This window comes from Carassius auratus, chromosome 2, assembly GCF_003368295.1.
Source record: "Carassius auratus strain Wakin chromosome 2, ASM336829v1, whole genome shotgun sequence".
Classification (NCBI taxonomy): domain Eukaryota; kingdom Metazoa; phylum Chordata; class Actinopteri; order Cypriniformes; family Cyprinidae; genus Carassius; species Carassius auratus.
In genome coordinates this window covers 7,673,702-7,690,169 of record NC_039244.1, presented here as the reverse complement: position 1 = coordinate 7,690,169, position 16,468 = coordinate 7,673,702, and the positions used below count along the sequence as shown (strand labels likewise).

Below are 16,468 nucleotides of genomic sequence, written 5' to 3'. Positions count from 1 at the left end.
TAAACTATAACTGCTATTCCCTGATGCTTTTTTAATCATAAAGCTTACAGTTTAGGGTCAAGACCAATTTCAAGCTATTACGTTATCTTTTGCACTATAATGACTGTTGTGTTTATGGAGGGCAAATACATTTACAGAACAACATTGTATTGTTGAAATCACAACTATTCACTTCAAACCACAGTACTACATTGGTACATCCTAAAACGTTTGCCTGTCAATAAAATAGCATCTATGCCTATAAAAAAAGATAATCTTACACGTTTGCTCTTTGTTGTCAGAAACCGTAAAGATTGTCTTTAGGGTAGATGCTTTCAAACCGCCAGACAAGAAAAGAAAAAAGAAAGAAATAATTATATACAGATGTAGATTTGGCTCCTCACACTTACTGCAAAGTGCCTAGCAGACCTCCCACAAAGTGTTTCCCTTTGTGTTATGCCTTCTTGATTGTTGTTCATTGGAATATAGTTAGGGTCAAAAAGGTATTATGATAAAAATGGGCAAGGCTCATTGCCCTCATAAAATAAGCTCTTTTCAAAACTGTTTTCCTGTCTTTTAGACTTTTATAGTATGCATACTGATGCTTTAGGCAACTCGATGGGTTATGCTTATGCACCCTTACTAGGAAATCCGGTGTCTTCACTGATAATCAGTTGACATACTGTAATGTGTGTCAGCCATGAATGCCTTTCGAGGGTATCTGGGGAATGATCACTATGACTAAACAGCTCTGTAAATAAACTGAGAGTGTCAGAAAGCATGGACTGAAGAATTTGACAAAGGAATTTTACTTGTTTGCAAATGGCATTCCACTTTTACAGACAGTTTTTTTTTCTTTCTTTTTTTTTTTCTAAAGTGCCAATAACTTATTTTCAGTTTCTAATATGACTTCCATGAGTGAATAACACAGTCATGCTCCTCCATCAGACAACCAGGAGTGCAGATAATTGAAGAAAATCATTTGAATCAGATTAAAGCCATTATATCTAGAAGTGTTTTTGTCTAATCCTTTTGTTCTTTTTTGTTATCTCTCTCTTTCTCTCTCTACAGAAAGAATCATAGATGTTATATTAACTGCTACAAAGAATTATGGACTGGGTCCATATTTAGAAAGGTAAGACTTTTAAAATGCAATACTACAAATTTGCACAAAGGTCCATGTCCTTTTTACCCTAGAGACGCAAAGGATTTTAAAACTATTTCTCAAAAGTTATGATTATTATTTTTTAAAAGTATATTGTGCTTATCAAGGCTACATAATTTTTTAACATCAGAAATCATTCTAGTATGCTTTTTTTTGTATCTCAAGAAACATTTCTTATTATCTTAAATGTTGTGAACCGTTTTGCTGCTTAATTTTTTTTATGGAAACTGTGACATGTTTTTTCATGCACCTGTCAATGTTTTGATTTTGGGCTTTTTGGCTTTTCATAAAGTGTTTTTTCAGACTAATGGAAAGAAAACTTCCAAAAGACACTGTTAAGTATTTATTTTATAGTACTTTATCTGACTTCATCCAGTGTTCAGATTTTTGTACAATAAATTTATGCAAATTAGTGCATATTTCATTAAATAATGCCTCATTTGCATATTTAAACATAACATTTTAGAAAACTTGTAATACAAAAAAAAAAAATTATTGATATAAAGTTCAGAAGATCAGCATTTATTTAAAAAAAATGTAGTCAATCCAAGTTTATTTATTTATTTAATTTTGCATTTGCTTAAGAACACTTTAGATTTCAGATGAGATGGTGTGACAAATCAGAATTAAATTTAATGCAGTTCTTGCCAAGGTCTTTAATGTCCCTTTTGATCAGTTTAGTGCATCCTTTCAAAAAAATATATATTCATTTAATTCCCAAAATACAAATAAATAAATAAATAAATACCGTAATTCCTTAAATAAAAACCGATAGTCAAATAAATGCCGGCCCTCTTATAGTGGCCGGGGCATGGTCAACACGGACAAATAACGGCCAGTCTTATATAAAGGCCGGCAGAAAATTTGTGCAGCAGAGCCAGATAACGAGCATACACACACACTGCCGGAGCGTTTCTAGTTTTTGAGTCAAGAACCGGTTGCATTGGTTTTTGGATCACCAGTACACTGAACCAAGAACAATTTCTGTCGGGCACGTCCGATTCGAGAACCGAGGAGCTGATGATACTGATTCAGCGTGAAGCAGACTGACACACAGAGCGTCTGAACCGAACTGAACTGGGGGGGCTGGGGGCTGGGGGCTGGGGGTTGGGGGAGCGGATAGCATGTTTCATTGTCTGGCCACCATGCTAGTGGATCTGCCGTAGAGTCAATTGGTTGTTCTTGGAGATAGCGGGTTAACTCCGTATCAGCGCGCACTCTGATCGGTAAAGGGGCAGAGATTTCAGACCTCCGTTTATTAAGGAGATCTGTCACAAAACTCATCATCCGCGCCAATGTTTTTTGAGCAAATTTCAAAGCCGCGCCCGCCCGCCATCCGCTGATTATTTTGCGGTCTATGGACGTTGCAAAGCTTTGCTGATGCGAGCCTAAAGAAAAAAGACATGCAATGCTATTTTATGAGGCATAGGCCTACGCTGAGTTTAATTTATGATGAGATGCGCTCTAGTTCACAATACAGTGCAAGTGAACGCGGCGCGCTGGTGCTTCCATGTCACGGTTATCATTATTTGCTTTTTATTTATTAAAATGCATGCAATTGGTTGATGAAACATTTATTAAAAGTAAGATAAGATTTGTACAAAACGAAATTCATTTTTAAGAAAGGTTTTCTACAAAGCAAAATTTAATGAAGTGGTAAATATCATGTCTGACGATTTACAAAACTTCATTAAGTGGTAAAAACCATGTCTCCCGATATATTGCACATCTTATGATCCTATCTAAAAAATGTAAACAATTTTTGATAAAAAATGTTTGTAAAAAATATTTTAATGACACGGTTTTGGCGGTTATAGAGTTTGACGGTGTTCAACTATAACCGCCGGTCTCACGGTTATATACTAACCGTCACACCCCTAATAGCGTCTAATTGTAATTAGTGTATAATTGTATTATTTTATATATTTTCTACCTGACCTGACTGTGCAATGTAGGCAATATCAAGTTAAGCTTGTCAATTTCTGTAAAATTATTTCTGTGAAGAATATGGCTATTCATTTTTGAGTAATGCCACCTGTCTTCTCATTTGTTCTCTTTGCAGTTTGAGTTGTAAAAGATGTATAATAGTAGGCAATGGTGGTATCCTTAGCAACAAGTCTTTAGGATCCCACATCGATGAGTATGACGTTGTGATAAGGTGAGTCTCCACACAGTCACCTTGCTCTGCCTTTTTAATGACCAAAGCAATAAACTGAATAAACGAAAGGATTTTATGGTGTTGATTTGCACTGATTTTCAATGTATTTATTCTTTAGACTCAACGAGGCCCCAGTGAGTGGTTACACCAGAGATGTAGGCACGAAGACCACCCTAAGGATAACCTACCCAGAAGGAGCAATCCAGAAGCCTGAGCGTTATGAGAAAGATTCCCTCTTTGTGTTCTCTGCTTTCAAACCTCTTGACTTTAAATGGCTGAGACAGATGGTCTTCAAAGAGAAACTGGTAAGAACGAGTGCAGTAGTGTGTGACTATACTGGATTGTTTCTTTAATTTTTTTTTTTTTTCTGTGTTGAAGCTCTCAGTTAATTTTGAAGCAGAATGGTGCCATTTTTTTTTTTTTTTATACATCCATTTCCAGTTCAGCACTACCTTATCCTGTGTTGAATTTTTAGAACTTTTAAGTTGAAATCATTTATGAATTTAGAGTAATGTTAATATTGCTCTCTAACAAATCCTTTTTGGGTTAAAGGATTTTTAATTAGGAAGAGTTATTGAAGAAAAAGGCTTTTATTGTTCAAGGACTTTGTCTCATTTTTAGTAAGATGTAAAACATTCTTCTTCCAGGTTTGACTGACACCTAGTGAATTAGCATCTTAATCAGAAGGGTTGGCCCTTTCTGAATGAGCTCTCTCTTATCTCACACAGTTTTAATGACTCTGACTCCATCCCATTTCTTATCACACAAAGAGCAAGCATAAGCACTTTGTTCTCCTCTGAAGTCAACTGACTTGGCTATTTAAGTATGTTTTTTTTTTCAGTCAACTGTCATGTAAACATGGTCAAGGTATTTGGTCTGTGTATGTGGATTCCCCCATAATTTCTCTTTTCAAATATACTTGTCTTCCTCTGCCTGCCTGCTTGTTTTCCCCTGTTGTCAAGTGGGAATCTTGCGGCAACGTGCCTTAAGGAGTTCCTGGCCAGCACAGCTGCTGTGCTTTCGGGACCAGTGCCGTTTTTGTTTTTTACAAATTGACATTTGTCAATGTGCAAGAGACTCGGCAGAGGAAGAAAAATAGAGAGCTATTTGATTACCCCCCTCCCCTCTGGCCCCTGAAAAGAGCCAGTTTTGTCTGAACTTCTGATCGTAACAAGCTGGACAGTGGTAAGTGCACAGATAATTGATCTGGCCTCTGGCTTCTGATACATTGGCTTTGAACTTGTGGAAGGAAGAATTTTCTTCACCAAATGAGGGGTCAAGAAAGCTCCAATGTGTTTACCATAGTGTTAGAAACCGTGTTCAGAGGTTGATGACTGATGCAAACAATAGTATTAGGTAACAAAATAGATTTTTTGTATCAGAAAGACGAAAAATAATTGTTCATGCTATACTGGAATCTAATGGGTTGGTTCTTGGTTGTAAAAATGGTAGTAAATGGGCAATGTTTAGACATCCAAGATAATGCTGGAATATTTCAGATACTTGATATAGCTACTTGCTAATAAAAAAAAGATAAGCATGACTCTTACTGTTGGTCATAATAATTTGTTACTAATTCCACAGTCTATATTTACATTTACACCAAACATTTGTTAGTGACACATTTATATATTCTTTACACAACTCTTACAGAAATCTGTTTCTCCGCACCTTAGTCTATTTTTTCTTGTAAATGTACATAATTTACATTCTTCAGCAGAAACACGTGTCTGTTGAAGGATAAGACCATTTACTTTTACAGAATGTGTGAGGAATGTTTCTGCATTCACATGATGTATCATAACGTTTTTCTTAAGTCAGTGTTCGCTACAGAATTAAAAAGCTACATTCACACTGTGCTTTTTGTTTCTGGAACATTGGAGTGAAATTGTTTGAGAGCATTTTGTGTGAATCCATGCTGGAATGCTAGACAATTTGATCACTGTATCAGGACTGTGGTGCTTTGTCGTAATTCATCCTGAATTTCCCCTCCAAAAAATATCCCTAGAATCCCTGTATGTGTTTTATGACAAATTGTTTGGCTTTTTGTAGAAAGAGCAGTCGCACTAGTATATTTTTTACCTAATAATACAGGCAAAAAACAAACAAACAAAAAAACGCTTAGTCTTACGATAAAGGAGGAACTCAAGCCATATCTAGAAACCGAATATCACCAAGACCACCCAGAATGCCTTAGAAACCTCACAGCAATTCACATAAACCACTAAGAACACCTTGGCAACTGCATAAAAACCTCTGGCAGCGATGTTTGTTCGGACAAGCAGCACTCAGATTTTCTTCAGAAAATGTAAAAATGCTGTTCCTGTTTTTCTTCCTCCGGCAAACAGCCACTGCTGTAAAAGATGTTTAGACTCTAGCTAGTCTACGTGACCTCCTATGTATGTATTAAGTAGTAACAGTATCATGTTTAAAGTGGCTTTTAACCGATTATCACTTGACAAATGAAGCCTATCACTATTGTGAATTCTTACAGATGAAAAACGACTGACTTCTATTCTTCTTTCCCTTATCAACATCAGGCTCCAAGAACCCCTTACATTCCTTTGCTCCATTTTCAAACAGTTCAGCTATGTTTATTTTTAACTGGCAAGTCAAAAGGATGATATTTTAGGGCCCCATGAAAATCTGACTTAAGTGTTTATCTAGTTTGAGCTCTATACGTGCCACAGATGTTTCTTTGAATAATTTGAGTAATCTCTAAACAGTAACTGGCATTCCTCGTTATGCTTAATCATACAAAATCTTATCAAACACTATATCCCTAACAACAGTATACAGTTCATCTCATGTTTGAAAACAAATACATTCCCTGCGTTCCACTTCCAAGTCTTATTTAGATCTTATGACATATCTTCGAAAATATCATTGATGCAATGAAAATCCTGTTGAGTGACATGGGGTGAAGTTGCTGCTGCTTTGCCAAATTATAAATGATTCCCTTTAATGGCAGAAATCTGGTGCTGAAATGGAAAACGCTTTGTTTTTGCAAGAGGTGACAGTGATTGAAATCTACGGTGTTGTGACATCTTTCATTTGGAGAAAACAAAAAAAACTTGCGTGACTGTGAAGTTGGATTTAGAAAGGCATGTAGATTAAGACTTCAGGTTAATCCTCAACCAGAATTTACTCCTCACACTCTTCATCTCAAACAGTCACACTAACTAACTTTGGCTGCTTGCTGCTTTGTAGTATTTTCTCTCCTCTGCTATTGTGAATGCTGTGTACGCTCATGGTGGAAGGAATTCTATCCTTTTTAGTTCATATTGACAGAACAGTAGACTGATACGTTCCCAGCATTGAAGAACATTTGCTGGAGTTCATTTGAATGTCCTGCCATGAGCCTTGAGTGCTCTTCACAAATACACATTAGTCAAATCAAGTCACCTTTATTAATATGGCGCTTTAAACAAAAAAGATTGTGTCAAAGCAACTGAACATCATTAATTAGGAAAAGTGTGTCAATAATGCAAAATTACAGTGAAAGGCAGTTCATCATTGTATTCAGTGATGTCATCATCTCAGTTCAGTTTAAATAGTATCATTTGTGCAATCATTTGTAATCAAGTCCACAATATTGCTGTAAATTAAGTGATCCAACTAAGTGAGCCAGAGGCGACAGCGGCAAGGAACCAAAACTCTGGCCGTGACCGAATGGAGAAAAAACCTTGGTAGAAACCAGGCTCAGTTGGGGGACCAGTTCTGCTCTGACCAGACGAAACCAGCAGTTCAATTCCAGGTTGCAGCAAAGTCAGATTGGCAGAAGAATCATCTGTTTCCTGTGGTCTTGTCCCGGTGGTCTTTACCGGGGATCTGTAACTGGGGCTCTAGATGTCCTGATCTCCGCTGTCTTTCAGGGATGTAGAGGTCCATTCTAGGTGCTGATCCACCATCTGGTCTGGAGACATACTGTATCCGGGTGACTGCAGTGACCCTCTGACTTGGATACAGACTGCATCTGGTGGCTACGGTGACCTCAGAATAAGAGAGAAATTGACTAATATTAGCGTTGATGCCATTCTTCTAATGATGTAGCAAGTACATTAGGTACTATGGGAAGTGTTCCCGGTTACGGTTTATCTAATTAGAAACCAAATGTCAATCAAATTATTACATTTTGATCAAAGATTATGAATATATATATAGATGCATGTGATGGATATTTTACAGTAAAGCAGGAATAGAGATGGCTTGATACCACAATTTTGGCTTTGGTATGATACCAGAATCTAATACCTCAGTGTCGATACTGAATCGATATCACAGGTGACCAATAACAAGCCTTAAAAGTTAAATGAATTGAAACGATTTTATATATATATAAAAAAAAAAAACAGCTTGAATCTCTGCTGCACCAATTATACAAACCAAAAGTATCAAAATGTTCACACACACACACACAAAAAAAAAAAACCCTACAGCCAAGCCAGGAAACATACAGTAGGTTACATTTTGAAATGATACTATTAAAATAGTTTAATATCCTCATATCTTGTCAATCTTCTGTCAAGCTATTCCACAAGGTTTCTGAACCCGGTTATATCAAATGGGAATTTGGTCCATGCACTACTATTACTCTCTCTCTCACACTCTCTCTCTCTCTTTCGGCTGATTCCTCTAGGGGTTGCCACAGTGGCAGTACATTTGAGCTTTCGTGTTTACCATATCTTATAAGTAGGCTATGTGCACTGATCAGTGTTGTGATTAAAAGTCTAAATTAAATCAGTTGAATGATGGACTCACCTGTCGATCTCTGAACTTTGAATAAGCCAAGATGAGCTAGAGACAAAAGCTTAGCCAGATTTGAAGTGTTGCCTCCCGTTGCGACACATGATTTCAGACAGCGTTTGCATAGTGGTGCATTCACGTCTGTAGCTTCACCTTTTTCATTACCTCTGAAGGCAAAGTAATGCCATATTTCAGTCCTACTACATGTTTTGATTAATTTTGGGCGTGTAGAATTAGCTTGATCACCTCCATCCATCTTGTTTCTCCGTTGTCACTTTTTGCCGGTTTTGAAAGGCCTCCATCTGTTTGGGTAGTACACTGCTGCCTAGCTGTGAACTTTAAAACTGAAGCGCATCAAATACCGAATTAAGCAAAATTATGATATCACTATTTATTTTCTTAACGGATGTCATTGGTCTTAGAGTGCCGCAGGGATTATGTATTTTTGTTGGCCAAAACCCAGAAATAAGTTAGCATTATAGCATGTCTGATTTCATCGTCCCGAAATCAATGTTGTTTATTTATTTATTTATTTTTTTTGTTATGTTAAATGCCTGAAATTAGCTCTGTGGTTAACACAAGCTCAAGATATATATTTCTTTGTGTATTATTCTGTGACATAAAATACATAAATTAATCTATTACTTAGGCTAAGGCTAAGATCTTACTCTAGGCTAAGATCTGGCAATATCTTATGTGACCCATGATAAACAAGATAAATACAATATTTCATGATAATGGTTAAATTATCACATGCATTTTAATAAAGTGTAGTATTCTTAAAATGTAGTCTTTAACATGGAAAGTCAAATCAGAATGAAACATTACCATTTAAGAAATTAAGCAAATCAATCAAGTGCATTAAACTGCTCTTAATTTTAATTGTATTAAATGTTATATTATTATTTTTGGTACAAATAATCTTAGAATCCTTAAATGAAAAGAAAGAGAGAGAGAGAGAGTATTTAACCAATATCATGTAATGTTTATTTGGTTTACTATGGGACACACACTGATCTATAATAGAGAGTGGGGGCACATCATTTTCATTAGTATGCTGTCATGCACAAGCATTAAATAAAACGATCATGAAAGTATTTTATTTTTATTTAAATCCTCTGTATCCATGTGATGCTTGGTGTGAGGAACAGATCCAAATTCAAACCGCATTCATCTGCGTTGTATCTCCTTCCTCTGTAGCTATATTAACTATTTAAAAATGTGCCGTTAAGAAGTTTTACAACAAGTTTTATGGCAGCGATATCAATGCATGTTTTGAATGAGAAACGCGCGCCTTGAGGGAGTGGATCGGGATAAAATTTTCAGCATTTAACAACACAAATTATGCCCTGCTCCTGGCACTACTATTATATTCTGCCAGAGTGGACTGCAGCTGTGATGCTTCATCATTTGGACTACTGTTAGGGTGACCACCTGCTAATAAGCCCAAGGGGGGACAAGGGGTATGTTTCTGAGAGACAATGTGTGACATTGCTAATTGCTGATGTATGCTCATGACAGAATTGACAGATGCATTTCCACTTACGATTTACTTTAGCTATTTTATGTATTTTTAATTACAATTTATTCACTTTAAATGAATTAGAATTTAAAATTATAGGATTAAAATGAATTGTAGTTGCTCAACACCACAGGAACAGTAAAAAAAAAAAAAAAAAAAAGTCTAAACTCACAACTCCAGAGGTTCACGGAACGAGAAGGGGGAGAAAGGATGGTGAACTTGCATGTCAGTAAAGGCAGGCACATAAAAAAACAACAACAACAAAAAATAGTTTGAAACAGGACACACCTTCTCTTTTTTTTAATTGATGATGGCAGTGCCTCTCTTTCTTCATTTTTCAAATTGGAAAGCATGCATCTAAAACCTCCTTCCCAGTTTGTCTGGTATGCTCGTGCGTGTGCTGTCATGACAACAATGAAAAAGTTGACAACAACCTAGTCAGCAGTTCAACAGTAGCGTGCTGAACTGTCAAGTAATGTTCGTTTGGCTGCCTGGGGCTCGAGGATATAGAGTGACCAATTTTTTTGATGAAGCACTGATTATGTGTGACTCAATTTGTGGGACGCATGAATTGGGTTTCAAACGCTGTGCGGGTGGTCACCCCAACTATTGTGTTACTGCTCTTTATCACATCTGTAATAAATGATTATGATTAAGTTACATATGTCTGTCTGTTAGGTTTCTCTTATAGACTGTATTCTTTATACACTCACTCTTTATTGGTTGATTTGTTTTTTATAAAAATAAATAGAAAAACCAATGCAATAGGTTTTTTTTATTGCACAGTTACATGATGTATGGGTCTGATTTTCTATTCAGTTAAATGTACTTTGTTGGCATAGATTGTGTCTACGTTAATGTCACAAATGAATAATTGCCATCATAGTAATATACAAGGTAATAATATGAAATATAAAAAATTCCTAGACAGCAATATAGGATATAGGATCTGGGCCGACACTGCTTGCTGAATGAGTTGGGTCTGGGTTATATAAGGTTCAGGTGTGGGTCAGATTTGGGGATTCTGGTTTACTTAAGGCTGAGAATTGGAACCATTAATGAAACCTGTTTTGGCCCAGATCAGGGCCAGCTAAGGCTGATTAACTGGCTGAGATTCGGGCCAGTTATGGCCCATGTGTGGCCCAAGTCTTTAATCCAGTTCTGAGCCACTTCCGTGCCGTCATTCTTTGCGGTACTTGGGCCGAGGGAAAAGTCATTGTGTGGCCCGGATCTGGGCCAAAAGACATTTGCTGTGGGAAGTTGATAGTTTTTCTGTGGTTGTTGAGATGAGCATGTTTGAATCTGGAACATTCCCTTCACCTTAACCACTCAACACAATTCAGATTTGAGAATGTTAGTCTTCTTCAGAAATATGTCATGTTTCTCTTGAGTTCCCCTATTTTAGTCATTCAAAATGTTTTAATGCCTCATAGGTCACTGATGTAAAAACATATGAAGGAGCTTTATTTGAAAATAGGCAATGAACCAGCCATCATGTCTTATAAGAGTGTACTGAATTAACGAGTTCTTGAGGTGGCTGAGGAGCATATGGCTCCCACGATAATTATTTTCTTTCAGAATACTATTGACTAGGTAATCCTCTGACTGAATGTATTTATGTATTTATCACTTTGTTCTCCTATATGTCTTAATCCCTTATTATTTTAGTAATAAGTAATATCTTTTGATGCCTGAGTAGAGTGTCTTTGTTTATTAAAGAAAACTTCAGGAAATGTGACTCATGTCACATTTGCGAAATCTTAAAGCTATACTTCACCCAAAAATTTTGTTTGTAATTCACTCATCCTGTGGAATTCAAAAAGGGTCAATCTGTTCAATATAATGAAATGAAAAAAAAAAAAAAAAAAAAAAGCAACACAGGAGTATTAGAAGTACTACAGTATATACTAATAATCAATTTGTTTAGCATTGTGTGAGAAACAGACAGAAATGTGTTGCTTTTACCTCAAAATGTTGGCATCCACCCTAACTGGTGTTCATGAGAGAATAGTGATGACTCATTCTTTAACGTGTCATTCTTTGGGATGAATCAGTTTATCCATTTCACAAAACTGCTCTAAATGATTCATTCAATGATTTAATGGCCCACTAGAGGGGAAGATTATAAGGGTAATAATGATGTGTAATGAATAATAATCAAGGTAACAATTATGCCTTCTTTTTGAAGCCTGAACTTTTCATTATTTGTCAGTTTTCTGTAGAAACCTGTCTGTTTTTAGAGTTGGATACAGGTGTTGTCTTTCCCTTTGACCCAATGGGGTGATAAGCCAAGGGTTGACAAGGGGACATGTGGATGTTTGCTTCCGAACATTCTAACAGCTGGGCTTTCATCCTCCAAATCAGCCTAACGGTCACTTGTGTGTATCTGTTGTACATAGGAGGTAATATAAAGGTTTAAAAAAAAGTGCTAGGTCAAACCTTTAAGACGTCCATTAATGCTTAAGCTAGTCTCAGTCTCAGATGACCACCCATGAACCATCCACAGGCTATTTGACTTTTAACTATCTTGTTTATATCAAACCATTTTGAGAGATATAATGGGATTCCTGAACCAGTCAAGAGCAATGGGATTTAGATTTCATGAACCTGACCTGCTCTGGATGAGTGCTCCAACGAAATGTGCGCATTTCTGCAGGGGCGCTCTTAAAACTTCAGTGCTTTATATACAAACTGAAGTTCATATGAATCATATAGGGCCTCGGGGTGTAATGGTTTGCCAATGCAGATTTACACTTCTTATCAGTCTTCAGTTCTGACTGAGGTGGTATAAATATATTTGTCATCTGCCCTGATATGTTTATAGGCATTCAGAGCATGGCAACTAGAGCAGGAGAAACAACATCTGTCAGACAGCGTGCCTGAGCCTCTAGAAGACGGGCTTTGACTGCAGCTCTGTCGGCTAGAGCACACACCATAAAAACAGATAATTTCACTTTAAACATTGTACCTCCCAAGTTTATTGACCTTTTAAATATAAACCTGAAGATAAACAGGAAACCTTTTCAAAATAGCCTATGTTTTCTTCTGCTTGTGTGGAGTATCTTGAGAGACAGAGAGAAAAGGTTGTGATTATTTTGAGGAGAACAGCTTTTTTTTTTCTCCTCATGAACATGTGTGGAATGGTTCAATTGCAACCTGTTGCCCCATGTGACCAGATAGGATTTCCCTGTGAATCATTTTTAAAAGGAACTCCTGGTTCAGAAGTTTCTCATCGAGTCTGACCATGTCAGGTATAAACCTGATCAGAGCAATGCAATATTTCTAGGGATATAGACAGGTTTTCTGCATGGTATCTCCCTTTGTGCCAGTTTTACTTTTGAAAATCACATTTATATGGTTGTGTATCATCTCTGTTACATATGGTAACCCTCATTCCTTGATGGAGGGAATGGAGACGTCATGTCGGTGACCGACGAATTGCGATATTGCTTCGATAGACTAATCTACTTCAAGTGTAAACTAAACGACCCAATGCACATTAGCATGCAATTATTGCATCCAACTGCCGCTGATCACAGCGTGAGTATAATAAGGCAGCAGGTGCAATGCATAGCAGGTTTTTGCTAAGAAGCCGAGCCGGTGACCTGGCAGCTCAACGGTGAAAAAAGCAACTGTGGCGACGGGACATGATGTCTCTGTTCCCTCCTTCAGGGAACGAGGGTGTTCATACATAATAGAGACATTCCCTTTCAGTCGGACAGTCTCTACATCACGTCGGTGACTGATGAATTGGGATCCCTACCCAAGCGCCATGGGTGCTGCCCCTTCCAGTGCCATGTGCAAGCCGCCTGTACCCCTATTGAGTGTAGGCCAGGACTTGGAACAAGTAGTTTCACTCTCCATTGTCAAAGCACCTTACTGGGTGAGATTGGACATAGGCTCTAAGGCTGTACTGTGGACTATCCAACTCCATACCGAGAAAAGAGATCCTCTACGTCAGGGAGAGTTTGCTCTTTTCCTCGTTGACCCGAAGGCCCAACAGGCTGAGTTACTGGAGCACCAGGTCCCTGTGCTCGCACAACTGATCTCAAAACCATGGTAGTATAAGCCAACTGTCTAGATAGTTGAGGATGCGAACACCCTGCACTCTGAGGGGAGCAAGAGCCACCTCCACGACTTTTGTGAAGACACAGGGAGATGGGGACAGAACATTTTACTGATATGCCCATCCTTCAAACGCAAACCGCAGAAATGGTCTGTGGCATGGAAGGATCGACACATGAAAGTACGCTTCCTTCAGGTCGATCGCTGCAAACCAATTTTTGGGACGGACGCAATCGAAGATGCTTTACTGCGTCAACATCTTGAACAGAAGCCAATGAAGGGCCTGGTTCAAAACTCGCAGATCGGGACCGACTATCACATCCTTCGCCAATAGGTCTGTGATCTCTACCCGCAGAACAGGGGCATTGGACATTTTCACTGTAGTGCAGTGGATACTGCTGAACTTGGGGGGACACCATGCGAACTGAAACTGAAGCCAGTGAGATGGGCTGGGTAACACTGAGAAACCATATAAGTCAAAGTGACGTGACATTCAGTCAAGCATGGTGACCCATACTCAGAATTCATGCTCTGTATTTAACCCATCCAAAGTGCACACACACAGCAGTAAAAACACACAAACCGTGAACACACAGTGGGCAGCCATTTATGCTGTGGCGACCAGGGAGCAGTTGGGGATTCGGTGCCTTGCATAAGGGCACCTAAGTTGTGGTATTGCCAGCCCAAGATTCAAAATACACAACCCTTGGGTTAGGAGTCAAACTCTCTAACCACTAGGGCATGACTTTCCCCAAGCAGGACCAGTGGAAACACAGCTGTACCCGCAGTGGGGCAGCAAGGTGGAACACAGGGACCCAACTTGGGTGGCTTGTGAGTGGGCCAGAGAGGGGTGTGAGTTTGGGATGCAAGGCTCACCCGGCTCAACAAGTTGGCACAGGATGCGTGAGTAGGGCCTTCGTGATGCTCTCACAACTGCCCGCTGCTGCCATCTGGCAAAGGAGCAGGATGAGTGAGGTCCGATGCTTGGCCGTCCGCAACTCTCCATGCCCTCCTGGGACCCAGAGATAGAGAAAACTGCTTTCTCATCAAGATTTCCAGATTCTCCACCCGGCCCTCCTCCAGGGGAGGGAGAGGTGCCTTCACCATCCCCCAGAAAGCTGCTACCTCTCTATGTGTCATCCCGTCTGAGGGCATCTTGCTCTTCCGCTCACTGCTAGGTTTGACTGGGGCCAGGACGGTTGGAGCGGCCTGCCTACGACCAGCTCTACGGTGCCACTTGCTGGTGGCTGCGGATGCAGTGGGGGAGTGGGGGCATTCCCCCTCGGCAATGAGCAGGCTGGGGCGCTGTGGCCGGCGGACGGGTGGAAGTAGCAACTGCCCGCTTGGCAGAAGGTTGGAAGGCAATAAGATTTGTTGGCAGCAGCGTGGCCGAATCTTCATCGAACACCTCTCACTCCGATGCTGAGATCGACATCTGTTTGGGGGGAGGCCCACTGGATAGTGCTGGTACGCTCTTTGAAGAGGGTCCAGCATGTTCTGTGGGTTGTTCCACTGGATCGGTGTTGCAAGAGGAGGGATGGTCCCCAAAAGGGTTGATCCCCATGGGGTTTGCCATCACTGTAATCCTCAAATCACTTGCGTTACTGCTGGAAGTGGTTCTCATCTGTTGGCCGCCAGAACGAGCCCCAGATCACAGCAGCGGCAATGGGTCTCCGCCCCCCTGAAGGTAGGGGGAGCCTGGATTGCAGCTCCAAGATGATTATCTTCCCACAGTGGGAACATGACTTATCCACGAAGGCCACCTCAGCATACTTGATGCCCAAACACATGAGGCAGCAATCGTGACCATCATCCAGAAAAGCACAGGTGAAACGGCATCCTTTTAAAGATGATCCATTGTCTTTACAAAGACGCACCTGTGAAGCTTTTTTAGAGACATTTGCTCTTTAGGAAATGCTCTTTTAGTGCAGAAGCGCACAGGGGATTTGGCCACTTGCAACATGACTGGGGGTAATGCAGCCTGAAGTGCGCAACCCATTCTACTCGGGAATGACCGCCGCTGAAGTGCCATCTCACCAACACACAATGCTTCTGAGAGCATGCTGAACTCATAGTGCACAGCAGACACAGTTGAGCAGAATGATACACTCAGCTCTGAAGTGAAAAGCTGGTATGCATTGCATCTGCTGCTTTTTTATACCCAAGCTGTGATCAGGAGCAGCTGGATGCAATAATTGCATGTCAATGTGCATTGGCTCGTTTAGTTTACAAACGAAGTAGATTGCTCTATCAAAGCGACATCCCAATTAGTCAGTCACCGATGTGACCTTGAGAGTGACTGAGTGAAAGGGAACTTATGTACTGTACAACCTGATCTACATGATGATTTTCATGCCATGTCAGATTAAAAAAAAAAAATTGTGTTAAGTGAAATAAAATCTTGAAATATTTAATTTGAACTTAAATTAAACACTTAAACCGAAATTAAAATTGTAAACTTAAAAAATGTTATACTGAAATAACTCTTTTCCATGGTGATTGATCTACCGTCTAGTCAGTTGAACCCTGAAGATGCCAGATTTATGCTCTCATTGTGCATTAACTTTTTGACTGGCAGGTTCTTTAAAAATGAAGTTTGGCTTTTATATTTGTTGTCTTTTCTTGTTATCTAAGCCATACGTTTGCACAACATATGGAAGAAATCAAAAGTGTTTACACCGATGTCAAAGGAGAACAAATCAAATACCTTTCACACTGCGTTTTACAGTTCACTGCAAATAACATAAACTTTTACATTCTCCTCCCTACTCCTCCTTAAATGTATTTTTGTGTTTTTTGACAAACATTAAGTGTATTTTGCAAGTGTCTGTCC

At 39.2% G+C, this 16,468-nt stretch overlaps 1 protein-coding gene across 6 annotated transcripts in view; it reads left to right on the top strand.

The window, feature by feature from the left end:
• Positions 1-16,468, top strand: part of LOC113114673 (CMP-N-acetylneuraminate-beta-1,4-galactoside alpha-2,3-sialyltransferase-like) — a 79,843-nt gene that overhangs the window by 48,282 nt on the left and 15,093 nt on the right. For all 6 annotated transcript variants that reach the window (XM_026281591.1, XM_026281606.1, XM_026281599.1 and 3 more), the window contains 3 exons: positions 1,051-1,114; positions 3,207-3,302; positions 3,421-3,607. In XM_026281591.1, the coding sequence (XP_026137376.1) occupies positions 1,051-1,114; positions 3,207-3,302; positions 3,421-3,607 (347 nt within the window). The remainder of the gene's footprint in view (positions 1-1,050; positions 1,115-3,206; positions 3,303-3,420; positions 3,608-16,468) is intronic.